The sequence below is a fragment of the Leptonychotes weddellii genome, chromosome 1, assembly GCF_054177405.1.
Source record: "Leptonychotes weddellii isolate Sample4059 chromosome 1, ASM5417740v2, whole genome shotgun sequence".
Lineage (NCBI taxonomy): Eukaryota > Metazoa > Chordata > Mammalia > Carnivora > Phocidae > Leptonychotes > Leptonychotes weddellii.
Window position 1 is genome coordinate 8,051,696 of NC_138369.1, and position 27,421 is coordinate 8,079,116.

General features: G+C 55.5%; 2 protein-coding genes across 9 annotated transcripts in view; one reads left to right on the forward strand and one right to left on the reverse strand.

Annotated features, from left to right (window-relative positions):
- The first annotated feature begins 5,738 nt into the window (after positions 1-5,738).
- On the forward strand, positions 5,739-11,465 carry NANOS3 (nanos C2HC-type zinc finger 3). The gene is made up of 2 exons (XM_006750483.3): positions 5,739-8,820; positions 10,736-11,465. Exons 1-2 carry the CDS (start codon positions 8,367-8,369, stop codon positions 10,801-10,803), a joined length of 522 nt encoding a protein of 173 aa, XP_006750546.1. The 5' UTR covers positions 5,739-8,366; the 3' UTR covers positions 10,804-11,465.
- A 1,504-nt stretch (positions 11,466-12,969) lies between these two features.
- The window catches only part of LOC115939981 (break repair meiotic recombinase recruitment factor 1), a 20,670-nt gene continuing 6,218 nt past the window's right edge, over positions 12,970-27,421 (reverse strand). For 4 of the 8 annotated variants that reach the window (XM_081813792.1, XM_081813812.1, XM_081813819.1 and 1 more), the window contains exons 5-11: positions 25,332-25,413; positions 24,989-25,099; positions 20,251-21,528; positions 16,459-16,569; positions 16,120-16,208; positions 13,970-14,062; positions 12,970-13,724 (exon numbers count right to left, since the gene is read on the reverse strand). In XM_081813792.1, coding sequence (XP_081669918.1) covers positions 13,574-13,724; positions 13,970-14,062; positions 16,120-16,208; positions 16,459-16,569; positions 20,251-21,528; positions 24,989-25,099; positions 25,332-25,413 — 1,915 coding nt within the window. In that variant the 3' untranslated portion in view covers positions 12,970-13,573. Of the gene's footprint in view, positions 14,063-16,119; positions 16,209-16,458; positions 16,570-20,250; positions 21,529-24,988; positions 25,100-25,331; positions 25,414-27,421 lie in introns of all 8 variants that reach the window. The other 4 variants (XM_081813803.1, XM_081813849.1, XR_014143418.1 and 1 more) reach the window with 4 other exon arrangements.

A 27,421-nucleotide genomic window follows, 5' to 3' on the forward strand; every position in this document is an offset into this window, starting at 1 on the left:
CCCCCCCCCCCCCCCCCCCCGGCTCCTCTCCAGGCGTATTTCAGCTCTGAGGACAATCCTCCAGTCCTGTGGAAGTGATGTGACTTTGTTTTCATGTGTCTACGTGCTCCCCGGGTCTATGTGTGTAGCTCAGTTCTATGGACATCCTCGTGTGGCCGGCACCCCGGTGTCCCTACATGTCCCGACATCTCCTCCCGTGGGTATGTCTGGAAACCTCTTGCACACCTTCCCTGTGTTTGTGGTCCGCGTGCCTTGTGCGCGTGTGCTCCCCGTGCGCCTTTGAGGTCTGCGTGCGTCTGGGTCCCTGCGTGTGCCCGTTCGCGCCCCCGTGTCCCCCGCGCGGGCCCCGGGAGCTGCGTCCTGACGCCCCGTGGGCATCCCCGCGTGTGTCCCGGTGCGCCCGGCGGGAGGCCTCGGGACACACGCGGCCGCCGCCGGACCCACCGCCCGGCACGGCACGGGGAGGAGGGAGGGGGCGGCGGCGGCGGGGAGCGCGGGCACGTCACCGAGACAGACAGGCGGGCGGGCGGGAGGCGGCGGCCGCGGGTTCGAGCCGGCGCCGGAGCCCCGCGGCCCCCTCCCCCGGCCCGCGGCCTGGGCGCCCCCCCACACCCCCCGCCCAGCACCGAAGCCGCCGAAATGCAATTTCCCGTGCAGGCGCCTCGACTCAGGGGGCCTTTCCGGGCTGGTTTGGAAGGCAGAGGGGCAACGCGGCGGCGGCCCAAAACGAGGTGAGCGCGGGCGCCGGGCGGGCGGGGGTGCCGCCCGCGGGGAGGGGGCGCGGCGGGGCGGGGCGGCGGCGGGACCCGGCTGCGGCCCCCTCGCGCACCTGCTCGCGGCCCGGGGGCCGGCGCCCCGGCCTCTGCGGCCCGGCCCTCCATTGTTGCGGAGGCTGGAGAAGGGGGGCGGGGAGGGCCCGGCGGCATCTCTGCGTCTCGCCTTCCCCGAGAAGGGGAGCCAGGAAGGCCAGACCCCCCAGAGAGGACAGGCTCTCAAGTCCCCAGGCCTGGGCCGCCGGGGGGTGGGGGGAGGGCGGGCCGAGATGCCCCCGCGGGGCGGGGAGGCAGGATGGGGGGCTTGGGGGCCGCGGAGCACCGGCCGCCCGACACCTGACCACGGGGAGGCCGCGGGGCCGGGCGGCGGCGAGCTTTGTTCTTGGGGGCGCAGAGCGGGTGGGGGCCTTGGATATCCAGGGCTGGGAGAGGCTCCGGCCCGGCGCGCGCGTTCGGAAAGGCGCCTCCGGCCAAGTTCACGGGCGTGCGGGCCTGCGCGGGCCCTGCGGAGATCGATCTCGGCGGGGGCCTGGCCAGGGCCTGGCTGTGGCCGTGGCCCAGGGGCTGCAGCCACGATGCCTGCAGGAGCCCCGGCGCCCTCCGCGGGCTCCCCGCCGGCCTGTCATTACCGGCGGCGGCTGCAGGGTATTTACTGGGGCCAAGGTTTGCTAACAGGAACACGCCCTCCAAAACTGGCCATAGAAGGGAAAAATGGTCCAGAATCCCACTGCTGGGGGAGCCCTTTTAAAGCGACAGGACCCTTTCATAGGGACTTCGCCCTGGAGGGCATGCTGAGGGTGGGGGGATGAAGATCTCTCATTGGCTGATAGGAGCTGAGAAGGTGCCCCCCCTCGCACCCCAGTGCACTTCAGTTCCCCTCCATCTCTTTCCCATCCATTCCCTGCTGCCCTGGACTACTCACAGATAGATTTACAGAGCCACGGTTAGATACTCCCAAATCCCTGACAAAGTCTCCCAATCCACACTTTATACGTGGACGGACATCATCCCCATTATTACATCACCTGCAGGAATGCTTATACACACACTCACACACACAGTCACTCACAATAATACTGCCACGTGGGCACACGCATCACCCACAATGACGAGGACATCCAGGGCTGACAGCTGGAAAACACTGCTACATTGAAAATGCAGCCACCACCGACGGTGGCCACGGTGTAGACACAGCTTTGCATATGACACTGACACACACATAGTTCTCTACTGCACGCGCAGAATACTCATTGTTACACGGGCACCCGAGGGCTGTCACCCAGAGTCACCGTGACTGCTGCAAATATATTAAATGCCCAGACACAGGTGTAGATAGATACCATTATCCACAAGACTGGCATGTGCCTGCCCAAGCAAGGACCTACTGTCACCACAGTCCCCCAGGCAACTGACACATTGATGGTACAAGGCCTGAACAGACACTGACGTCAGGTCATCATAATCATGACACACACACATACAGACCCCCAATAACACAGCTGCACTTGCGGACACATGGTAGCCCATGGTAAAACTGACTTCCTAGACACCCATTATGACACTGTCACCCACACACAGATATGAACACTCCAACAGTACCTAGACCTATAATCACTTACCCTAACACTTGATTATACCCCTGGACACCTAACTTAATACCAACACACAGAATAACACCCGCACAATGGCACACAGACCCACAGGAAAATGACACAGGGACAGGCAGAAATCCACAGTCACCTGGATGGCCACAAATCCCACACTTGTTTATTGAGCATCTGTTAGGTACCGGGCCCTGTTCTAGCACTGGGGATGCAAGAGATCTAAATCCCTGCCCTCCTGGAGCTGACATTTTAGTGAGAGGGAAGGGGGCACCATAATCAGATAAAGCACAGACTACAATCACCCGGAGTGACACTGACAGACGCCAGACACCCACACACCCTGGCTCACACATCGACCTGCAATTCCCCACAATTAGCCTGACACACACCCACAGTCACACTGACATCCACACACAAACAAGCCCACGGGAGTGCTGACACTTGGGCCAACACAAAGACACCCTGGCGTAGAGACAGGAACCCACTATAGCACACCCACCTAGATATACAGACACCCACAGAACCCCCCAGAATAGCCCACCAGAGTAGCTTGGAACCCAAGCCCACTGCAGTGCCCCCCCCGCCCCCGTAACGGGTCCATCGGTAACTGCTGCCTGCGTTTTGGAAGATGGAGTCCACCCTGACCCAGACCCAGGGTCACCCTGCACCATGAACCTCAGCAGAAGTGTCTGAATTTCCCATCAACCTGCCCGAGGCCCCTCCACAAGCCCCAAACCTAGCCCTGGAGAAGCCGGAGCCTTCTTGCCTCCCCCACCCTAGCCTCTTATCTGGTAGCCTTGGGACAGAAGCTCAGGCTCCCAGCCCACTGGGTGCCCCCAGGTCTTGGTGGGACAGATGAACCCCTTGGCTGAGGACCCCACCTGAAAGGCCAGGCAGCTGCAGAGGAAGCCAGGAAGATAGCATGGGGAGGGCAGGTGGGAAACTGAGAGGCCATGGAGGTAGCAGGGAAATGAGGAGCCCCCTTCCCTACACAGCCTGGGCCATCAATGGGACCCCACTTGGGGACCCCCAAGTGTACTTTTGTTACACACTCCATCATGGGCTCCTTGTCTGCCAGGCCCTCACCAGCTCCTCCTGCATGTCTATCCACACACACAGGGACAGGTGCACACTGGGACATACATACAGGGGCATGCAAGCAGGAACACATGCATGGACATACATTCAGGGACACACAGGCTGCCAGACACCCTCTGGAAGCTCTGTGTCTCTGACCTCATGCCCCTGCTCCCTGTTCAACTTGACAGCAGAGCTGCCTCCATCCATCGTCTTCCCATCTGGCTCCACTGGGACCTCTCACCTGCAACTCTGACCCCCAGACCCACGCCAGCTGCCTTGCCTTCCTACAGCTCAGGGTGGGGTTGGGGGCAGGTCAGTGTGGCTTCTGGATGGCTCCCCTCACCCCCTGACTCCCAACCCTCTGCCTAAACAAATCCTCCCAGCTGGTATGTGTGTGTGGGGGGGTGGCGGTGCCAAGGATTAAGGACCAGCAAGAGGCAGAATAGGGCTAAAAGGCCCTGAAGAGTGCTCCTCCCTTGCACCAGGGTCTGGGGTTGGGGGTAAGAGGAGACAACTCCCTACCTCCATTATGCTGGGCTTCAAAGTCAGCTGGAAACCCAGTTGGCCCTCCAGAAGTCTGGTAGGATGCTTGACGGGAAGAACAGTCAGCCTGCCCTCTCCTACCTTCCCAAGGGCCCCAAGTCCAGACAGTGAGATGCAGACAGAGCAAGAGGCCACCCCCCACCAAGGGCCCAGCCCCAGACATGGAGGGGACAGGCTGACAGACACAGGTCAGGTGTTAAGAGGCAGACACACACAGGCAGACCCAGACAGCCAGAGACAGGAACACACACAGAGCAGGAGACCCAGACAAATACTGGCCCATGAGGGCCAGTCAGACCCAGACAGACACCAAGGGCAAGGGCAGAAGCCTGCACGGACCACTGCAGACAAAAGCAGACAGTCAGACCCAGGATAGGCCCCAGGCAACCTCCCCCCCATAGGACAGGTAGGGGCTGTGGGTTTCCTCCCACCGCTTCCTTTAGCTGGAAACCTCGCCTTCTTATCCCAGCCTTGAACCTCCAGACCAGGCGCCCTCTGATGGTCCTTCCCTTGTCTTGAGGTCAACCCTTCTAGGGACTTCTCTCCTTGGTAGGTCAAGGTCAGAGCCCTCAAGGAAGCAAACCAGAGAGGAGGTACAGAAGGAAAAGGGTGTCTTGAGGAGTCTCGCACCAGTGTGGCCAGAACCTCGTGCCTGATGACCCCACATTCTAGCTCCATAGTTATCACAAACACAGCTTTTGAGGAACCTGGGTGAGTTCTGTTCCAAACTCTCAGAGCCTCACTATCCTCATCGATAAAATGGGTATCCTAATAATAGGGTGATGTATGTAAAGCGTTATTATTATAACCCTGCCCTCCCAAACCACCCTTGTTCCCAAGAGTTCTAGGCATTCTGCTCTTTAGGACTTTGATCTCCAAGGCAGGAGACCCCACAGGCTCCCTTGGAAGGACCTAGATATCCTGAGCCTGGCAAAGGGGAGCCCTCACCCCATCGCCTGAATGGGGCCCTGTTGGCTGGGTTGATGGATGGTGGGGGAGCACTCCCTACCCTGAACTCCAGACAGGTGTGGGAACGTGACTGGACCCCTGCCCAGGGGCAAGAGGGTGGCCTCTGGGAAAGGGGCTTCATGAGGTAAGGGAATTTCACGGGGGGCGAGTGTTTCGGGGTTCTGGCTCCACGGGGTTCCGATTTGGGGACAGGTCCTGTCGCGGCAGACCTTATGGGGGTTGGGCTTCAAGGGAGTGGCCCTGAGGACTCCGTAGGGACGCGGTCTGCAGGGGTCTAGGCAGGCCGGCTTTAGAGGCGGGTCCTGAGGGGCGGGGCTTGGGGCGGCCGGCGCTCCTAAGGCCAGCAGGGTGCGGAGAAGGGAGTGGGTTCTGAGGGGGGGGGGTCTGGGGGCAGGCCTTAGGAGAACTGGGCTTTTTGAAGATGGGCTTAGAGGGCGGTTTTGTGAAGGGTGAGTTTGGGGGCGGGCTCCATGGGGATCTATACGGGCGAGCTTTAGGGGACGGGTCCTCAGAACCGGCCACCGGTGGGTGGGCGTCCAGGGGCAGGTTTCAGGGAGGGGCCTGGGTCGGTGGCTTCCGAGGGGCGGGTCTCGGGTCAGGCTCTGGGTGGGGATCTCGCGCACCAGGCTTGGAGAGTTGTGCAGGCTCAGTCTGCCTCCGCCAGGGGGCGTTTTGGGGTTCACTTAAGCTCAGCACACTTGGGATCCCTGATCCACCTTAGGGTTACTCCAGGGGGGGTGCTTTAGGGCTCAGTATTCCCCAGGGAAGTGAGAAGGGACTGGAAATTTGAAGGCCTCTCCTCAGGCAACCCCCGGGGGTCCCCAGACCCAGGTGGGGGCGGCCTTTCCTGAGACTGCGTGCGGGGGGACCCCGGGGGACGGGCGCCCAAATCTGCGGGTCCCTGGAGGGAAAGACTGCGGACCCCGTTTTACAGATGAGGGAATAGGGAGGGGCAGCATCTTGGCGTAGTCGGAGTTCGAGCAGGGATTTGACCGACGTCTATTTTGAAGACCGAGGGTGAGCGACCCTGTACCCCCACATCAAGACGCAGCCCCTGCGTCGCTGCGTGCATGGGCACTAACCTCAAAAGGACCTGAATTCAATGTCGAGACCCTCCAGGCGGCCAGTGGGTGTCCCTTCTAGTCCTCTGGCTTCTCACCGGTCCTGTGGGCAGGTGGACCCCCGGGGGGGGTGCCTGGCAGTGGCCCCACTGCTGGCCCCGCATTTGCAAAGGGGAACAACCCCCCGGGGTTGTTGTGATTCATAAACAATAGTGCCAGAACGCCGGAGACTCACAGAAGGTATTACATTGTATTAAAATGACTTGTTTATCTCTTTGTTGCATCCATGTCCCGGGGGCAACAAGCGCCAGGCAGCCAGACGTCTTGGGGCCACTAGGAATCCCTCCTTTGCCTCTCACTAGCGGTGCCCTTTGGCCTCAGACTCCCAAACTGACAAATAGGAGTAATCTGCACCTTCTAGGGACGTTTTGAAGGTGATTTGAGTAAATGCGTCAAGAAGCAAGCCCAGCGCCCAGTACTGCTATGCCTGTGTAGCAAAGGCTACATAAATATCTACAGTTATTATTATTTATATTTATCTTGTGCTTTTTCCAGGTCCTGGAGCAGACAGGTCCTGCTTGCTGACTTACTGAGTCAATAAGTCCCTCCCTCCCTCCTCTCTCCTTACCCACCTTATTGGGGTTTTCTGTCCTCCGCTCCTCCAGTCTTGGCCCCCTGGAGAAGTTGCCAAGGGTTTGGGGGAACATTCAACCTGTCGGTGAGTTTGGGCAGCTCAGGCAAACCATCGACCGTTGAGTGGACCCCGAGGCCTGGAACTGCCATCCACCTATCATGACCCTACCTTCCAGATCTGGGGGGGCCAGGGTAGCTCTTAGAGCCAATCTGAGCACCTCTCCTTTAGGCCACAGCGAAGGTCACAATCAACATTCATTGTTGTCGGTGGGTTGTGAGGACGGAGGCCAGACCCACCGAGGGATGAATGTCACTGTGGCTGGGCCGGACACAGCCTGAGGGGAATGGGCTAGGGGACAAGACCCACTCATACAATGCCCTGACCTCAGCCTCTCACCCCTTGGAGAGAGCTGGCATCTGGGATCCTGGTATCAGGCCTGACTTGGGGACTAAATCCTTGGGGGTGTGTGGGGGGGGGAGTTTGGGGGGCAGATCACAAGCTCAGGGCTGGGCACCTGGAAAATCTGTCTGAGGGGTTGGTAAGCCCCGTTCCCAGAGGGTTCAGTAAAGATTTCTTGAATGAGTGAATGAACGAATGAATGAATGGGGCGGGCAGGCAGCATAACCCCTCTTCTCCATGTCCAACTCCGGGGCCCAGCTTTCTCCCTCTCCTTGCCCAGCACCCACAGACCCCTGCTCTACCCTCGACTGCCCACCCACTTAGCACCCTGGTGCCCGCTGATCCTTCCATCTGCCAGTCTCTGCCCCACCTGGTAACTCCTGGAGGTCTTATTTGAGGGGGTGAGGATTGAGGCACTGGCGAGTGCTGGGGGTCCCCCCATTAGCCCACCTGTGTCTCTGCTCCCCTCCATAATGTTTTGTCTCACCTCCTGTCCACCCTAGGGCCAGCACCTAACCTTGGGGACTACAGTAACTGGATGGGGGAGGCAGGCTTTTGTGTTTGTGTTTGTGAGTAAGTATGGGCAGGTGGCCTTATACCTCCGTGAGTTCATCCATTAAATGGGGGTTCCACTGAGATAATGGGTGTGAAAGTTCCCTGAGGGAGACCTGAGCTAGGGGCCTTAATCCTTGTCCCTCCCCCTCCCATGAGCCAGGCACCATCCCCCTTCCAGAGATAACTGGAGCATCAGTAGCTCCCCCCTTCCGCAAAGAGCCCAGGGGCACCTGGCTCCTCCCCCCCAGCCCAAGGGAAGGAAGACAGAAGTTACTAAGTTACTGACTACATCAATGCCTGTCTTTGGGGTGGGGCTTCCACACACCCCCTCCATCACCCTGTGGGGCAGGAGTGGCAGGCCTCACAGGCCTCCTCCAAGGAGGGGTAGGCAGGGGTAGCCCTCCCAGTGCCCTCTGGGGGGGTGTCTCCCAATTGTGGTGGGGGCCCCCTGCAGCCTGTGTCCTGTCACCCCCCATTGCCCCCCGCCCACCCAGAGACCATGCATCCCCTGGCAGGTGCATTTATGGGGGAGCATGAGCAAGACCCCCTGTGACAGTAAGGAACCTCCCACAGCCTGCTCCTCCCCCTTCACACCCCCTTGGAGGTATAAGGAGGGAACTGACAGCCCAGACTCCTAGGCTCCAGAGAGGGGAAGGGAGGGGCAGAGAGGAAGGGGTAGAAAGACGAGCTTTGGGCACGCAGGGTTTATTCTCTCTCTGCCTCTCTGCCTGGCACACATTGCCCAGCTATGGGAACCTTCGACCTATGGACAGATTACCTGGGTTTGGCACGCCTGGTGGGGGCTCTGCGCGGGGAAGAGGAGCCCGAAACCAGGCTGGACCCCCAGCCACAGCCAGCTCCAGGACCAGGGGGTCAGAGGCCCAGCCCGGAATCACCAGCTCCTGAACGCCTGTGCTCTTTCTGCAAACACAACGGCGAGTCCCGGGCCATCTACCAGTCCCACGTGCTCAAGGATGAGGCGGGCCGAGTGCTGTGTCCCATCCTGCGTGACTACGTGTGCCCCCAGTGCGGTGCCACGCGCGACCGTGCCCACACACGCCGTTTCTGCCCGCTCACGGGCCAGGGCTACACCTCTGTCTACAGCTACACCACCCGCAACTCAGCTGGCAAGAAGGTGTCCCGGCCTGACAAGGCAAGGACGCAGGACTCAGGGCATCGCCGAGCAGGAGCAGCCTGTGCAGGTGGCTGGGGGGACCCGGTGTGGAGGGGGCCGACCCTGGGCTTGTGGCTAAGCCCTCGGGGCCTCTGTGAAGTAGGATTAACCCCAGTGCCCACTTTAGAGGGTTGGGGGGAAATAATCAGTGTAGAAAACTTAGAACAATATTCTAGAAGTGTTGCCCAGTGTGAATAAGCTGGGGCTGGGATTAATCTGTGGCCTTGCGCAGGGGACCTCTCTGGGCCCACGGGGAAGTTGCTCTCCTTTTCCAGGCATGGGGTGCTCTGTCAGGGAGGCTATGGGGACTTGTGTCAGGATCTGCAGTTAGGTGTAGCAGGGGCTCCAAATCCTGTTTGGCACTTAGGAGCTGTGCAGCCTGAGAGAAGTTCTCAGCCTCTCTGAACCCCAGCTTCCTCATGCTCCTCCTTTGTTCACTCATTTGCCAAATAGCTTGTGTGCCTTTTGTGCTAAGTGCTGGGCTGTACCAGCAGTGGAAAAAGGTAGAAGGGAGAACAGCATTTAAAACAGTGTGCTGAGTGCTGAATGGAGGAGTCTAGAGGAAGCACCTGATCCAGATGAAGGGGTCCAGGAGGGCTTCCTGGAGGAAGTGACTTCTGGAAGTCTAATTTGGTTTGATGGATGCTAGAAGTGTAGCCCAGGCACTGGGGCTCGTTCAGGAACTTAGTAAGTTCAGTGTATCTGGAACAAAATGGGTGCATGTCTGGTAGAGAGGGAGGTGTCAGAGATTTGGGGGCCAGCAGAAGAGCCTATAGGTCTTGGGCTTGGGTACTAGGGAACCACGGAAGGGGCAAGACCAGGTCTGCATGTTTGAGTGTGTTAGACCTCAGCTGACTGGTTGGATCATGAGGACACTAGTCCTCCAGGCAGAGGTGTCCATGGCAGCAAGGAGGGAGAGGGGCCTGGCACCCAGGGAAATGTATGTTTGGAGAGGAACATCGGGAGTTTGCTGTGTGTGGATCAGCTCAGGAGGGCAGCTGGGGTGAAAGCTTATGAAATCTTTAGCTGAAGCCTCCCTGAGGTCTGGCTCTCCCCACACTGCTTGGCCCACCATGTGGGGTCACCCTGTCTCATCAAATGTGGATTCCAATTCTGCAGGTCTTCTGCAAGTCTGGGTGGGGCCCCAGGACCTGCATTTCTAACTAGCTCCCAGCCGTGTGGGAAGGCCAGGGAGCAGGGAGGCTGCAGGCTTTGGGTAGCTTGAGCATACGTGGCAGTGGTTGTTATTATAGACGTGAAAGGCCTCAGCTCCTGTGGGGTTTTAAAGCAGAAATTGTTTTAGCAACTTTGTCTTTGCAGAAGTCAGCCAACAGGGAGGTGGGCCTGACTGGGCCATACTGCTGCCCTTTTGGGTGCCCTGTGTGGGTACAGCCTCCCCATCAGAGTGTGAGCTCCTTGAGGGAGGTGACTGGGCGGGACGACCCCACCCTCACCCCCGGCAGCTGTGCAGGGAACATTTGATCGAAGAACTGAGTAGATACTATTCCCCCAAGAGATTCAATGAGATCCACCTGGGAGGTGGGGGGAGCTGAGGGGACATAGAGATGATGGTCTCAGAACCTTCTTTTTTCTCTTAAGTTGGAGGGAACAGGAAAGTTCCCTTCCCCAGGCATGGAGGGTGGGGTGGAGCCCCCCTTACCACCAGACTGGTAGAAAGGCCAGCCTCCTGTAATGTTCTGGGTGTAACAACAGAGCCCTGCGGCCACAAGGGGGCAGCACAGCCAGCCAGAATTAAGAGTTTCTGTGCTTTGTGTCCAGCTCTGGGTCCCACCCTGGGCTGGCCAGGCCTGGAGTGTCACAGGGCTGCTATCCTAGGAGCAGCCCCCAGGTGGTGCTAGAGCCCCAAAGCCCTGAAGTTTGAACCTGTACTTTGGGAGCATTGAATCATACCCTATTATTGTTTTTCTCCTTTTAAAATCCAGGTTCCAAAGGTGCTGGGAAGTCTTCTGGACCTTCACCCTCTTCCTGCTGCCCCTCCACTTCTGCCTAGGAGACTGGTGCAGGGAGGATGGAGATGCTGCCTTCCCCTGGGTGTGGGGACCCAGGCTCAATGGAGGATGTATTTTCCGGGAAGATCCACCTTGCAGGGACCTGTCCCTCAGCCCTTGCCCCAGCCTGGAGGCCTGGTAAGAGAGCAGGGCCTGAGAGCACAGCTGAAAGAGCCCCCATGAGGAAGGAGGTGGCCCTCAGACACCCTGGCCCTCCTTCCCCAGCACTGGGCACCCAGTCAGCACTCAATAAATGCTTACGAATGGATCAGCGTAATAGCCCAGGTCTTGGGATGAGGTAGCGTGAACAGCTCCAGAGGGGCTGGGGCACCTCTTTTCTATCCTGACTGCATCCATGAGCCCCGACATGTCCCCACCTGTTACTTGGATTCTGGCTGATCCTGGAGCATTGGGTGAGCTGCTTTATGCTGAGAAATGGAAGTGGGCACCACAGGGTGACTGTGGGGTTTTGAGGGGTCACCCCAGCACTTCTGAGCACGGCACTCGCTGCTAGGTCAGCGCCATGAAGCCATTTCTATGATGTTTGGAATTTTCAAACTTCCTTCCAGCCATCCCTCACACAATGACATGCCAAATGGGTAGAATTCTCCACATTGGAGGCGGGGGCCTGATCTGAGAGGTGAACTGAGAGACAATTAGACCAAGCCCTCCCTCCTCCTTCAAATCATCCTGACCAAGGAGGCCCTCAGTAATGTTAAGGTCCTCACAGATGCCTCAGCAACAGGGCCATGGAGTCACACGCCAGACTCCTCAGAACAAGGGAAGGACTTGGGGGCGCAGGTGCAGGGCTAGGCAAAGAATGGGAATATGTCCTGGGGGGGTGGGCCAGCCAAGACCTTGGTCAGGAGGCACCACAGAGGTGATCTGGCTCTGCCTGGGGAGAAATGGGAGAGGGATGGAGATCCATCACCACCCAGGTAGTGTGACCCAGTTCTCCTGTGCCAGGGCTGTGTTTGTGGGAATCCCTACTCCCAGTCTGCTCCTCTGGCCTCCAGAGGGCAGCAGGTGGCAAGTGTCCGTTCAAATTCTTGCCCCAAGCCAAGGGCTGGCCTGGGAACCCGGGCTCCATCCCTAATAGCCCACACTGTCTCCCAGAGTTGGGTGGGAGCAGGATTTGGACTTTGCAGGTCCCCTCTGCCCTTGGCTTTGGACTTGAACTCCAAAGGACGTGAGGCCACCGAAGGAGGAGGGCTGGGGTGAGCTGGGGTGAGCTGGGGATGGGAGACAACCCTTGAAGACAGCCTGCTGCCCAGGCTTGGAGCGGGGAGGGGAGGAGGAGAAAGAAGACACAGAGGAGGGCTCCTTAGCAGCCCCAAGAGTTTCAAATTGAGTTAGGGGACACCACATCCCAGTTACCCCCAGCTGTTTGCAAGTGCTGATTGTATAGACCAGAGCTGCTGGGGCTTGAGACCCACGGAACCAGGAGAATGGACATGTCCTGGCAGGTTCAAGGGAGGAGCTGCACATCCAGCCAGAAGTGGTGGGGGACCTTGACCCCCCCCCACTTCCCTCCAGCATGGGGTTTCCCGGGGTCTAAGAAGGCAGTGGGAGGGGAGACCTGCCTTGACTGTAGGAATCAGGGTGTGGGAGTCACAGGCCAAAGGACTGATAAAGTCTCGGGTCTGGTCAACCTTTTGGTCACCAATTTAGAAGCACGGTGTTCTATAAAATGGGTTTGGCGGCAGCACCTGCTTATGACATCATCATCAGGGTTGTGTAAGGCTTGGCACTAGCTGTGTCTGTATCAATAACAATCCCCCAGGACTGCCTCCTTCCAGTCTGGGGCCTAGAAGCAGCTTGTGCCTCGGAGGATGGGTAAGGCCATCTGAGCACCGAAAGCAAACCTGCCAACTCTCCAGTTGGGTGATCAGCTATGATGTCTCAGTGGGCTTGCTGCTCCACGATATGGGGGTGTCTGTGCTTGAATGTGTACACACACGTGCACACACACAGCCACCCGTTCCTGGAGACTCTGACACATTCAGTAACTTGTGGGGACCCCTTGATTCACAGGGCCCTGCAGTAGCCCAACCTGCCCTCCCGGGGAGGATGAGAAATAAAAGGAGAAAGAGGTGGTTAGGGAGGTTGGTGGGCGGAACATTAAGGAACTGAAAATACCTCAAACCCCAAATAGCAGGTCACAGATCCACACTAGGGAAACATTTATTAATGGTCTAACCAGAAGAAATAAAATGGAAATCCGGAGAAAAACAAAGGTACCACCAACAAAGGGAGCCCTTTTCTCCACCAGGAAAGAAACAAATTCTGAACCTCCCATAACCTGAGCTCAAGAACGAAATTTGCAAATCCAGATAAACATCTGGGTGGCTCTGGGCTCTGCTCAGAAGCAGCTGGCTTCCGGAGGGTGGGGGGCACAACCAGCCTCCTGCTGACTGCCTGTGGCCTCTGCTGTAACCCGGGGTGCGGGGGGGAGAGCAAGTTCCATCCCTTACCAACTCCCAAGGGAGGCAGCTGATATGGGCCTGGCCTCTTTTGTTTCCCATGGGAAGCTGACTTCCGGGTCATCTGAGGGGAGGCTTCTGGGGCCCACTAGGACCTGCTGGAGCATCTTACAGGATAAGCCAGGGGGCACACAGGGCCCTGCAGGCTTTCCGGGGTCTGCTAAGGGAATGTTCCCAGCTGTCTGGCGGCAGCACCTCTGGGGGCCAGCGCAGAGCAAACACGCACAGGCGCTGTGAGTTTGTGCACGTGCACGCACACAAGGTGCTCCTGAGGTGGTCTGGAAGTAATCTACAAATCCCTCCAGGATTGCTGCCCTGGAGGGAGATTCCCAGCCCCCTTTGATGTGTAGGGTGCCGGGGCTTTCCCTGCCAGCCTCGCCTTCCGGTAGCTGATGCGCTTGAAGGCCTCCAGGTCTCGGTGGGCGCTCATGATCAGCCGGCTGCATGGAAGTTGCAACAGGAGCTGTGTGTGCTCCACCAGACGCCCAAGTGGGGACTACACCTCCCATTCGGGCACAAGTGCCTGCTCACACTCCCACATAAGCTCACGCACGTGAACACTCACGGGTCTTGGCCACACAGAGGCAGATGCAGGCCCTGGGCCCTCCCTGCCATCCCCCAAGGCCCCATCCCCCCTGCCACCCCTTCCGCCCCGTTCATCCATGGATCCTAGCCCAGCGCTTACTTCAGGTTGGAGAGCTCAACAACAAGACCGTGCACGGTGTCTGTTGCATCCTCCATCCTGGCGGCTTCACAGGCCTTGATCCCTACACAGGTCCTGGCGGGAAAGGAGGGAAGACAGGAGGTCTGACCTCACTGGACAGCTCTGCCAAACTCCGTTCTGGGGACTTTTGCTGGGCCTGGAGCTGTCTTCTCTAGATATTAATACCTTTTCCAGATATGAAGCCACCAGAGGCAGAGCGCTGATGGCCAACCCAGCTGGCTCTACCATCAAGAGCACATCCAAAGTCCAGCCTCTTCTCCCGACCACCTCGGTCCTTGTCTGGACAGTTGCCACAGCCTCCCTGGCCCCCTGTTCCGGCCCCTACAGCCTGTCCCCCATTCAGCACTGGGGTGGGGTGGGCTGTGAAAATAGAAACCCAGCCCAGCACCCCTCCCCGAAGCCCCTGCACCATCTGCCAGCACCTCCAGGCCCCTATCCCCCACCCCCCCTTCCCCTTCCTCCCCTGCTCCAGCCACATTGAATTCCTGGCTGTTCCCTGAGCACTTCTGAGGGCCCTGGAATGTTCTTTCCCCGAAGTCTCCTCCTGGTGGGGGGAGGGAGGCTTCCCTGATCACCACGTTAAAATTTTAACCCCTTCCTCACTGTCTTTTTCTCAACACTCCACCATCTGACTAATTTGCTTGTCTCTCACCCTCCCACCCCCACCAGATGGAAGCTGTGTGTTTTGTCCCACACTGTCTCCCCCGTGCCCAGAGCAGTTCCTGGAAAAGCTGGCACTGGATGGCCTTAGTATCTATGGAAGGGGTAGATGCACCACAGCACCCACTGTACGTAATGCATGTGGCCTGTGGATGTGGGCAGAGGGCTGCCCTCCTGGACTCAGGCCAACAGCTGTTCCTAAATCCTCCTCCACCCCAGCGTGGCAGTGTCTCCTGGGCTATCACTACAGGGACTCCAGTTCTACTCCACCCGCTTCAGTCACCCTGAGATGGCAGGCCGGCCTGGCCTTAGCCTCTGCATGTCTCACTCAGCCATAGGCCACTGAACCAGACCCATGACCTGCCTGGGGGGCTTCCAGATGTCCATGTGGGTTACATCAGAGGCCACCGGAGATTCAGACATGAATCTCCCTTCTCTTTGCTTAAACAATAGTAGGGTCACTCTAGCTATAAACTGCCCCTGATCCCCACATGTGTGTGCGCGTGCGCGCATGTGTGGGGCAACAGGTGGTACAAATGTGTGCATGAGCAGGAGATGGAAACGTGGCCACCCTCTACGCTGAAGAGGAGGAGGAGAAAGAGAAAGGAGATACACTCTGCCAAGGGCTGTGTCCCTCACCCCTCCTCCACACCACTTGCCAGACAGAAACAGAAACTTGGCCATGAATAATCGATAAGCCGCAGCCTGTGCAGAGAGACCAGTTCAAGTACAAGGTAACAGGAGAGGACTGTCACCCAGCGCTAACGGCTGGCAGGGCTGGGAGGAAGGACACAAAGGGAGGTGATGGACGCGAGAAGCTCTGGGGTGGAGAGAGAGGACCCCCCAACACACACACCCCCCATACCACACACACACACACACACCCCATACCACACACACACACACATACACACACACACTCTCTCTCTCTCTCCATGGCCTGCAGGAGGGAGAGAAAGCAGCCTGCCTCAGGGCACTGAGCCAAGTGAGGAGATGGGGCGAGTCAGGAACAAGTCAGGACCTCTGGAGGGCCCTCTGGATGCCAGAGTGGGGGCGGGCCCAAGGCCACTGGTTTTTATCCCCATCTGGGTCCCCTTCCCCTCCAGAGATTCAGGGTAAGCTCTAGATCCTCTCTCTAGAAAAACACATCTAGTACATTAAAACAACCTATGGAACTGGGGGCTACTATCCCAGGGGCCCTGGGGAGAGACTCTGGTTTAGCTGTAGATCGAGGATCACCAGTTCTCCACTTGCGGGGAGCAGTGGCACGCACAGTGTGAAAGATGGGGCTCGGCTCCCTTCCTGAGACCCATGGAGGGAGAGGCAGGGCTGAGGTGAGGGAGAGTACGGGGGTGCCAGTGCCAGGAAAGCAGCGACACTCTCCCCTCGCAGGAACTTAGGGACGACTGCTGCAAGGGCAAGAGTCCTGGGTTAGCCTCCCCCTTGCCTACCTCAGCTGGAGCTCCATGAGAAGGCCTCCATCAGCATGTGGGCTTGTACCGGGCCAACAAGAGCCCAGCCTGGTCCCCGTAGGAAACAACTATGAAGAGAGAACACACCTGTGAATGGCCTCGCTGGCTAAGCCCTGCACTGGGAACGAAGAGGACATGCAGGGCACCTCTCAATTCTCCTGGGCTGTGTCAGGAACACAGAGGTAGAGACTCCCGCAGAAGAAAAGTGGTGCAGCGAAGAGACAGGATGCCCTGACAGCTAAACCTGGGGGCCACCAACCCGGGCTGCAATCACCCTCCCCATTCAGAAGGAGCAGACAGGGCAATGTGAGGCCTGACCCTGGTGTCCCCTGCTGAGTCTGTGCTTTCTGAAAGGCTGATCTGTGTTGGCCGATGGCTCTGTCCCTGACAGCTGAGGCGTGGCACTGTCTCCTGCTCGTCCTGCAGTATCTAGAAAGGTACAGAGAAGACCCTCAGTGATGCTGAGTGGAGCGAGGTGGGCACCTGGTGTCGAGGGGAAGAGGTTGGCCAGGTAAGCCACCTGTTTTGTGTCAGGGAAAGATTTTACAAATATATGGTCAGGGAAAAATTTATGATAGGGTAGAGAGCCAGATAACCCAGAGAAGCTTAAGTTTCTAAATGTCAACGGTGAGGGCGCCTGGGTGGCTCAGTCAGTTAAGCGTCTGCCTTCGGCTCAGGTCGTGATCTCAGGGTTCTGGGATCGAGCCCCACATCGGGCTCCCTGCTCGGTGGGAAGCCTGCTCGTCCCTCTCCCGCTCCCCCTGCTTGTGTTCCTGCTCTCGCTCGCTGTCAAATTAATAAATAAAATCTTTAAAAAAAAAATGTCAACGGTGGTTTAATGTTCATGGAAAATGTCAAGCTCAATCATGGAGGGGACATACGTCCCTCTGAAAAGAGGCAAAGAGGCTGGGGTAGAGTGGCCAATCCACGGCCTCTCTGAGGAGACCAAAGTCCTAGAGTAAGAAGGGATCTGTTCCAAAGACGTCCTTTCAAAAGCAGGCCCCTCTCCCCTGACGGGCGGGGGATGGGATGAAGGGCTTGAGCTATAGCTTACACCTGCAAATTGTCCCTGAATCCCAAGAACAGATGCAAAGAACTGCTTGTAGCCCAACGGTTCTCACTGGGGGATGATCACCCCTAGGCACTTCACATTGGTCAGCACACTTTGGTGGGGGGAGTGCTACTGGCATCCAGTGGGTAGGGGCCAGGGGTGCTGCTCAGCACCCAAAATTGCACAGGACAGCCCCGCCCCAGAGAACTATCTGGACCCAAATGCCAGCAGTGCCTGCTGTGGACAACGCAGTACCTCCCAGGCATCTGGCCTACTGTTTCATGTAAGTGACTCTGATTTAAAATACAATTCACCCAACTCACCGGGCCATTCTTGGCCCTGAGGAATATTCCCCCTCCTAACATTCCAATCACTGCTCCCACCAGGGCTGTGTAAATGTTTGACACAAGGGCAGTCCTTGTACTGAATGTGCTGGAAGCCATCACTGTACGACCCAAGAGGGACTTGTAATCAGCTTTTATTTTTTTAAAGATTTTATTTACTGGGGCGCCTGGGTGGCTCAGTCAGTTAAGCATCTGCCTTCGGCTCAGGTCATCATCCCAGGATCCTGGGATCGAGCCCCGCATCAGGCTCCCTGCTCAGCAGGGAGTCTGCTTCTCCCTCTCCCTCTGCCCTTCCACCCTGCTCATGCTCTCTCTCTCTCTCAAATAAAAATCTTATTTTTATATTTATTTGAGAGAGAGCACAGGCATGGGGAGCAGCAGAGGGAGAGGGAGAAGCAGACTCCCCGCTGAGTACGGAGCCCAACACAGGGCTCCGTCCAGGACCACCTGACCAAGGGCAGATGCTTAACTGACTAAGCCACCCAGGCCCTGGAATCAGCTTTTAAATGACACTCGTTATGCAGTGTACAGAGGCTCCACCAGCCCTGTGGCGAGTGTCAGGTCCTAAGGGAGCTACTACAAGAAGAAAATACCATGCTTTCCTGGGAGGGGACCTGGGTTTGAAACTGGTCTGTCACTTCTGTGTAACCTCTGTGAGGCCCCCAGTTGCCTCCTCTGAAGCAGTGCTCACATAAGCTGTCCCACTGCGGGGGAGGGGGGCCTGTTGGTGGGAGGCCGCTGCTGCCACTCTCCATCCACCTGCACTCTGTTCCCAAGTGTCCCTGTCCACCAGGTCTTCCTGCCAGGCTCCATCCGGTACCTTTCTGTGCGAACCTGCTTGTGCCGAGGTCGCCCTGACATGTTCGGGAACGCCCAGTATCAAAACAAAATGTGTCCAGACGTCAGCAACCTTGTCAGGGCAGCGCCTCCGCCCCTGGAGGACCTGTCAGGTCTGCCCACCCCAGCTGTCTGCCAGTTCCCTGCACTGCGGATTCTTTGTTGTTTTCAAAGCCCAAAGTCACTGGCAGCCCATCAGGAAGGGCTTGCTTCTTTGCCTGCTGGATGCCACTAAATATCCCAACTGCTTCCTTTAGCCACGGCCCAACAGGCAGAGACTGGGAGTAACTCAGACTCCTCTTCTTTCCAAGGGAGGGGTTTATATCGTTCATGGGCTGAGGCTCTAGTTACAAGATTTCAGCTGTGCCAGCACCTGCACACCTACCTATCCCAGGTGCTTGTGTTGAAGCTCTAGGACTGGGCTGTACTGTGACTTACTTTCCATCATCTTGCTCATCTGGTGGTCGAGAAATGGGTGGCACAGGAGCCGGGGGCCCACATGTGGCAGGGAGGGCCTGAAGTCACCTTGCACGTAAACACTGTGAAGGGCCAGAAATGACCCTCAGCCCTCCCTTGGGAAGGCGGCGCCTTGGAGACCCACATTTGCCCAACTCAGCCACATTCCCCTCTGTGGCTGCAGCAGCTGGCTTTCCTCAGCTGGGTACCAGATGAAACACTATGCTTGTGTTTCAGGGCCGGGTCGTATGAAAAGACTCTCTAAGTGCTGAAATGATAGGGTACAAAATGTTCACTCTGGGAGAGAGGTGGGAACGGTACTACCACAAACCTCACAGGGGCAGGGACCACACCCAATCTGTTGATTCCTGGCAGAGCAGGCTCTTGATAAGCATGTAACTGAATTAATGTTTTAAAGATCTCAACAGGACAGCCGAAGAAACAGAGCCCGATGTTTGTGAAGCAAGTTGGGCTCTGCGCTCCAGGTCAGGGCATCTGAAGCACAGGTGTGGAATCAGGCCAACCTGGGAGCAGACCTGGCCTGTCTCCCTCCCAGCTGTGTCACCTGGGGCAGGTGCCTGAACTCCTTCGGCCTCTTAACCACACCCAGGATGTGGAAAGAGAACCATCTACCTCTCAGAGTGTGACTGCAAAACACTTAACCCAGACTCAGGCGTGCCAGTGGTCAAGGATGTGGTGCTTCCCTGGGGGCGGGGCCAAAGCAAGTCTGCCACCTGCCCCCAGACAGGTGAATGCCAATGGCCTGCATAGGCTCGGCAGCTGGGGAAGGTGATGTTGGGTAGCTCTCCCACAGCCTGCTGGGCAGGCAGATCCCTGAAGAAAGCAAAGTCCCTACAAATTCCAGCAGGAAAGCAAAATTCTGTGTCTATGTTTGAAAAAAAAAAAAATCGTATGAGGACCCTGAAATGACCCTTAAGATGGGCAAAGGCTCTCCAGTTGGGGACTGAAGTCCTCTCCCCCAAACCCAGCTTTGACGTGGCTGGCTTTTTCAAAGTGACCCCTCAAGGTCTCAGGCATCCTCTTTATATCCCTCAGAAACCTGCAGCTAGAGCCAGGCCCTGAAGTGTGGAGAGGGTGGGTAGAACTGGGGGCTCCAATCAAGGAAGGGAGGACCTCCATCAACTCTGCCTAGGCTGACAGAATACATGAGTGTCACTGCCTGGGCCTCTTCAGCTCCCACACAGACAGACCCCTTACAGAAAGGCAGGTCTGTCCTTTCTGGAAAATCACTGACTCCATACCCACCAAAGCTGCAACTCATTCCTCTACACCCGTGTGCTATATAAACAGATGGCCATGCACCCCAAATTCCACACACCCCCTACCGGGTGGCTTGGGAGAGGCTCACACCACTTGACACCTATCCTGGGATGGTCTGCCATAACGTGGGGAAGCTCTTACCTGCGCAGGTGAGGCTTCAAAGTCAGGGGCTTCCAGGGCATCCCGTATCTGGCTGGCTGGCAGGAAGTCAGGTTCCATGGCCGGGGACTCCCCCAGCACAGCCTGGTCTGCAGAGCCAGGAGGGGGCTCAGACCAGCCTGCGGGGTCCGTGGGGGCATCTATGCTGTCCTGGCAGGCCCTGGTCTCCTGGGAAGGGCCACCCACAGCTTCTCTGTGCACTGGTGGAGCAAGGGCTCCAAGAGACAGACTGAACCCCTCAAGGTCTCGTTCAGGGTTCTGGCGACCTAACTCAGTGGCTTTTTTACGTGTGGGCTGCAACAGCAAAGGCAGTGCACACACACCTCCGAGCCCCTCTGTCTGATCAACACCTGGGCCCATTTCCGAGGCTAGAAGACTGGAATCTCCAGCACCTATTGTGGGCTCTCTTACCCCGTGATCCAGAGCCAAGGAGACTGCAGGGCCCCCCGGGGTGTTGCTAGGGCGCTTGTCTTCCCATCCTGCCTCCCCTCTATGTCCTGTCTCCCCAGCGAGAGGTACGTAGCTGAGCAGGCTCCCACTGCAGCCTCCATCAGGGGCCTTCCCCCTGGGACAGGTAGGTGCTCTGGTACTGGCCTGTTCATCTGGCCTGGCCACCTCTGGAGCCCTCTGTTCTGGCTCGGTGGGGTCTGTGCTCACATCTGTGATGACAATGGTCTCAAGGGAGGAGTGTCTTGGGCTGCTACAACTCTGTTCTGCTTCCCTGCCAGTCTTGCTGGGTATCTGCATGGGGTCAGAGAGGCCCTGGGCTGCAGATCTGGGCTCTGGATCCTGAATGATGGGACCTAGGACGCCGTCTCCTTCCTCCTGATGCCTCTCAGGCAGGTCAGCCCCTGCTCCCCCTTTGGCACCTGTTTCCTGAAGTGCTCCTTGGTCTGACTCCTCTTCAGCATCACTGCTCAGCAGGAGCCCTTTCTGGCCATGATAGCCTAGAATCCAACACCCTTCCCTGTTTTCACCATCTGTTGTCTTGGCTCCTTGCTCCAAAAGGTGGTCCTGGCTGGCCCTCTCGGAGGCCAAGGGCACTGTCCCCCATTCTGGAGAGGCATCGATGGAGGCTGAGGGCTGAGGATTCCCATTGCCAGGCACAGGTGTCATGGGGTTTTGGTCTCTGTGCTCAGGGTGGGTGCTGTCTACCTGGGTCTGGGCACCCAGCTCCCTGGCCTCCCAGGGAGCAAGCCCTAGGGACTCCTCCCACAGCTGGCTTCTGGCCTGCTGGGCACTGGGCTCTGGTGGTGTTTCCTGTGGAAAGAAAAAGACTCAGCCTTGAGCCTTCAATAATCAACCATTCTAAAGATTTTTGGGGGTGCCTGGGTGGCTCAGTCTTTAAGCATCTGCCTTCGGCTCAGGTCATGATCTCAGGGTCCTGGGATCGAGCCCCACATTGGGCTCCCTGCTTAGCGGGGAGTCTGCTTCTCCCTCTCCCACTCCCCCTGCTTGTGTTCCATCTCTTGCTGTCTCGCTCTGTCAAATGAATAAATAAAATCTTTTAAAAAAATTTAAAAAATAAAGATTTTTTTAAGTAGGCCTCATCCCCAATGTAGGGCTCAAACTTATGACCCTGAGCTCAAAAGTCAAACACTTAACCAACTGAGCCACTCAGGTGCCCCAGGATTTTTCTAGTTGTAATTGCCCCCGTACAAAGTCTCCGATGCTGCACATGATGCACCCAAACAGGGTTCAGTACCAGTGCTGGGCACAGTTACAGCCAGAGCTGGAGGGGGAACTGGAAACACAGGAACCCTCCTTCCATCAGCTCCTTTCCACCAGCATCAGGCACACAGAGGCTCTTGGACAGATCAAGGATACAAAAATGAAGGGGGCCTGTGGATTCTGCCCATGTCAATTGTCTGATGCTAGCAATGGATGCTAGTTATAGAACATGTAACCACTGGAGGAAACCGGAGGAGAGCACACACGGACCTCTCTGAAGTGTTTTTTGTGGTAAAATACACATTACATAAAACTCGGCATCTTAACCATTTTGAAGCATACAGTTCAGTGGCATAAAGTACGTTTACATTGTTGTGCAAACATCACCACAATCCATCTCCAGAACTCTTTTCATCTTCCCAAACTGAAATTCTGTCCTTATCCCTCTCTTCCAGCATCTGGTATCTACCAACTACCTTCTCCCTGTACAACTTTTTTTTTTTTTTTTTGAGAGAGAGAATGTGTGTGTGCGTGTGCCATGGGGGGTGGGGGAGCAGAGGGAGAGAATCTTAAGCAGGCTCCAGCACGGAGCCCAATGTGGGGCTCGATCCCATGACCCTGAGATCATGACCTGAGCTGAAATCAAGAGTCGGACGCTTAACTGACTGAGCCACCCAGAAGCCCCTGCCTCTACAGATTTGACTCCTCTAGGGACCTCCTATAAGTGGAATCCTATAGTATTTGTTCTTTGGTGGCTAGCTTACTTCACTGAGCATAATGTCCTCCAGGCTCATTTATGTTGTAGCAGGTGTCAGAATGTCTTTGCTTTTAGGGTGCCTGGGTGGCCCAGTTGTTAAATGTCTGCCTTTGTTTCAGGTCATGATCCCAGGGTCCTGGGATCGAGCCCTGAATAGGGCTCCCTGTTAAGCGGGAAGCCTGCTTCTCCCTCTCCCACACCCCCTGCTTCTGTTCCCTCTCTCGCTGTCTCTCTGCGAAATAAATAAATTCTTAAAAAAAAAAAAAGAATGTCTTTGCTTTTTAAGGCTGAATAATATTTCATTGTATGGATATGCAATGTTTTGTTTATCTATTCATCTATTGAGGGACACTTGGGTCCGTGCTGTTTTTGCAACTTTCTAGGAGTCTATAATTATTTCAAGATAAAAACCTAAAAGAGCAAGAGCGAGAACTGAATTGTCCCTAACAGAGATAGAGATGACCTGAGCAGGGTGGGAAAGGAGGGTTCTGGCTGGGACATAGATAGCTAACTGTCCTTTAGGAGGATGGCAGCTCAATCCAGGCATTCAGGCCTAAACCTAAAGAAACACTGCAGCCCCTGGATCTCCCCCAACTCTGGATGCTGGTAGCTGACACTTCCACCTGGTATCTCCTGGTCACCTCCAATGATACACGACCAACACCAGCTCCTGAGTGTGCCCTCAGAGGCTCCCTTTCTCGACTTCAGCAACTCCATCCTTCAAGCTATTCAGGCCCCAAACCCTGGAGTCAACCCATCACCTCCCTTCCCCTCACATCCATGCCATCAACTCTCCCTTCAAACTGGACTGCAAATAATTACATTTGATAGGTAGGGACTGAGGTCTGTAACCAAGGGCACTCTATAGACAGCAACTGTCCCCCTTCCCGCGCTTCTTTCATACAGTGATCAGCGCTGAGGGAGACACCTCAGCCACAGTTACCTCTCTACACCCATCAAGCCCAACCTTCCTAGGAGGGTCTGCACTGCCAATATCAGACCACTGAAGGCCAGAGCCTGTCAATCTGACTTCAGTGAAGCCATTGGCAACCAGCTGCTGAGTTACACATAGCGTTTCCCACACATTTTCAGTCAACAGTGAAGCTAAAACCCCTCTTATTACTTAGTTAATTTTAAGTAAGCTCTACACCCAACATGGAGCATGAACTCACAACCCTGAGATCAAGAGTCACATCCTCCACCGACTGAGCCGGTCAGGCGCCCCGACCCCTTGTTTTTAAATTAAACTTTTTGTGAGATCACTGTAGATTTATATCCAGTTATGAGAAATGATGGGGAAAGACTCCTCATGCCCTTTACCCAGTCTCCCCCAATGGTAACATCTTGCATAACTCGAGCACAATATCACAACCCAGATACCGACATTGATAAAGTCCACCGACCTTATTTGACTTTCCGGCTTGACCTATACTTGTTTGCGTGTGTGTATGAAGTTCTATACAGTCCCCTCGTGGTGGAGGCTGTGCATCCACCACACAGACAAGATATGGAAAATCTCCAACATGGGATCCCTTGTGCTGCCATGTGTAGCCACACTCGCCTCCCTCCCACCCTGCTCCAACACCCTGCCCACCCTGCTCCAACACCCTGCAACCACTAACCTACCCACCATCTCTGTAATTTTCTCATTTCAATAACGTCATGCAAATGGAACTCTACAGTGTATCACCTTTTGGGACTGGCTTTTCCCACTCCACATAATACCCTGGAAGTCCATCCAGATTGTTGCGTGTTTCACTAGTTTGTCTCTCTTTTATTGCTTGGTTGTGTTCCATGGTGTGTTCAGCCATTCACCCACTGAAGGATATCTGGGGTGTTCGCAGTTTGGGATGATTACAAACACGGCTGCCGGAAATGCCCACCCCTCACTTTTGTAGGGGCCTCTGTTGCCAGAGACATCATCACCCCCGGGGCTCAGAATGGAAAGGATGAGAGAGTATATTATAAGACCCATTCCCCCACCCGCCCCAAGCCACACAAAAGCTTCCAAGAAGTAAAGCGGTTCAGGGATAGAATATGGGCTGTCTTTCTGCGTTTTTACTATTCTCATGCAACCTGGGGAAGAGGGCCGTGGCCTTGACCGCTTTGCTGCAGGCACAGCTGTCCTTAGCGCCTCGCACGGGCCTGGCACGCACTCCACAGACATCTGTAGCATGGTGTACGGAAAAGGCGCATGCAGACAAGTACAGGTCTAGCCAGTGTCAAAGAAAACCAAGGTTGAACTCAGCTGCCAAGGCTGGGCCAAGAAGAAGCTGTGTCTACTGGGCTCACCTGACTGATTTTAGGGGCTCCACCCCCAAGGTCCTCTTCCCGCAGCTCTGCTTGTCTTGTCACTGTCTTCCTGGGTTTTGCAAACTGGGGGACAAACCTCCTGGCTGAGTTCTGTAAACCAGATACAAGAACAAAACAGCCATAAAGATAAGGGGAGGAATGAGGTTTCAGAAAACAAACGCTAAACCAGTTCCTTTCTTGCAGCCTCAAATGCAGCCCTTGCCCTCCGTCCCCAGCGCAGTCTTACCAGCCTGTCAGCCTGCTGGTGAGGAATGGAGACAAGAACTCCAGCTTCAGGGAAGCAGTGTCATTGGTTATCCATGAGGCCCTAAAACAGGCTCACCTGGGAAAGAAGAGCAGGAACTGGCTCCTCTTCTGGTTGCCCGAGGAGCCTGGAGGGATCTCCTGGTTCCTCATCATGGGAGCTGGGTGGAGAAAGACAAAACAGAGGAGGTTCTGAAGTCCTAGGATGCTGTCAGTGTGTGTGGTGAGGCAAATAGATGAATCCAAAGGCAAAGTGTGCTCAGTCTCCTGTAAGGGAGGCCCTGAAGCACCTGCTTAGAGAGGGTGGGATGGAAAAGGGGAGCAGCACCTAGGGTGACACTTGGCTGCCAAGAAGGGTGCAGAGGCCCACATCTAGAATCCAAGCTGCCTGATCTGGCAGCAGTTTACTCTTATAATCCCAGGAATTGGCTCCTAAGATAAGAACTTAGGAATTCTCATTTGGAATGACACTCCAACCCCCAACTCTGTAAATTCTAGAGAAATGAAGCTGTAGATTAAAAAAAACAAAAAAGTGTCTAAAAAAGGTGTATTCATAATTGCCAAAATGCAAAAGCAACTGAGGCAGCCTTCAGTGGGTAAATGGATAAACTGTGTGCATCCAGACAATGGAGTATTATTCAGCGCTAAAAGAAATGAGCTATCAAGCCATGAGAAGACTGAGAGGAAACTTAAATGCCTATTCGTAAGTGAAAGAAGCCAGTCTGAAAAGGCTAAGTAGGTACTGTATGATTGCCACTCTTTGCCATTCTGGAAAAGGCAAACCTATGAAGATAATAAAAAGATCAGTGGTGCCAGGGTTGGGGAGGGGAGGGATGAACAGATGGAACACAGGATTTGAGGCATCAAAAGTACTCTGTATGAGATTATAATGGTGGATACATGTCATTCTGCATTTGCCCAAACCCACCGAACATACAACACAGAGTGAACTCTGAAGTAAATTGTGGATTGTGGGTGATTATCATATGTCAGTGCAAGTTCACCCTTGGTAACAAATGTACCGCTCTGGTGGGATGGTGATGGGGGTGTGTGTGCAGGGGGGCGGTGGCTATGAGAAATCTCCATACTTTCTCTCCAATATTATCGTAAGCCAGGCCTGGGTAGCTTAGTCTGTTAACTGTCTGCCTTTGGCTCAGGTCATGATCCTGGGGTCCTGAGATCAAGGCCCGCATTGTGCTCCCTGCTCAGTGGGGAGTCTGCTTTTCCCTCTCCCTCTGCCCTTCCCCCTGTTCGTGCTTGCTTGCTCAATTCACGCGGTCTCTCTCTCTCTCAAATAAATAAATAAAATCTTAAAAAAATTATTGTAAACCTAAAACTGCTCTAAAAAAATTAGGTCTTTTTAAAAAGCATGTGAGACTTATGGTTTTATCTAAATAAATGTGGATGTGTATATTAAGAAAACAGATCAAAACCTGGAATTAAAACTAAGACTTCAACTTTAGAAGGGGAACAGGAAAAAGCATGAAGATACAGTAATAGGGTTTTTTTTTTCCCCCACAGTAATAGGTTTAAATTGTATTGGGGAGCTGATGGAGATAGAATAAATCTAGATACTGATAGCAAGAGTCTGTCAGAAAAATTTTTTAAGATTTTTTATTTATTCATCTGAGAGAGAGAGAGCGTGAGCACAAGCAGGGGGAGAGGCAGAGGGAGAGAGACAGTGGGAGAGGGAGAAGCAGACCCCCCTGCTGAGCTGAGAGCCTGATGAGGGGCTTAGTCCCAGCACCAGGAGATCATGACCCAAGCTGAAGGCAGATGCTTAACGACTGAGCTACCCAGGTGCCCCTATTTGAAAATTTTTATTCAGAATGGGTTGTTTGGGTGGCCTGTAGGGTACTAGTTAGGATTTCATTTCTCAACATAAATGTGTTGTTTGTTTGCTTTATATTGTTCTTTTCTGTTATACTTCTATGCACATGGTATTTCTTTTTTTTTTTTTAAGATGTATTTATCTGAGAGAGTGAGCGAGCACATGTGTGGGGAAGGGGCAGAGGGAGAGAGAGAGAATCTTTAAGCAGACTTTGCGCTGAGTGCAGAGCCCAGTGTAGGGCTTGATCCCAGGACCCTGGGATCACGACCTGAGCCGAAACCAAGAGCCAGACGCTTAACCAACTGAGCCACTCAGGCACCCAGCATGTGGTATTTCTT

Bases quoted from the DNA above. Each gene is read 5' to 3' on its own strand.
- NANOS3 (XM_006750483.3), top strand. From the start codon at position 8,367: ATGGGAACCTTCGACCTATGGACAGATTACCTGGGTTTGGCACGCCTG. The intron at 8,821-10,735 runs GTGGCTGGGGGG...TTTAAAATCCAG, and splicing joins AGCAGGAGCAGCCTGTGCAG to GTTCCAAAGGTGCTGGGAAG.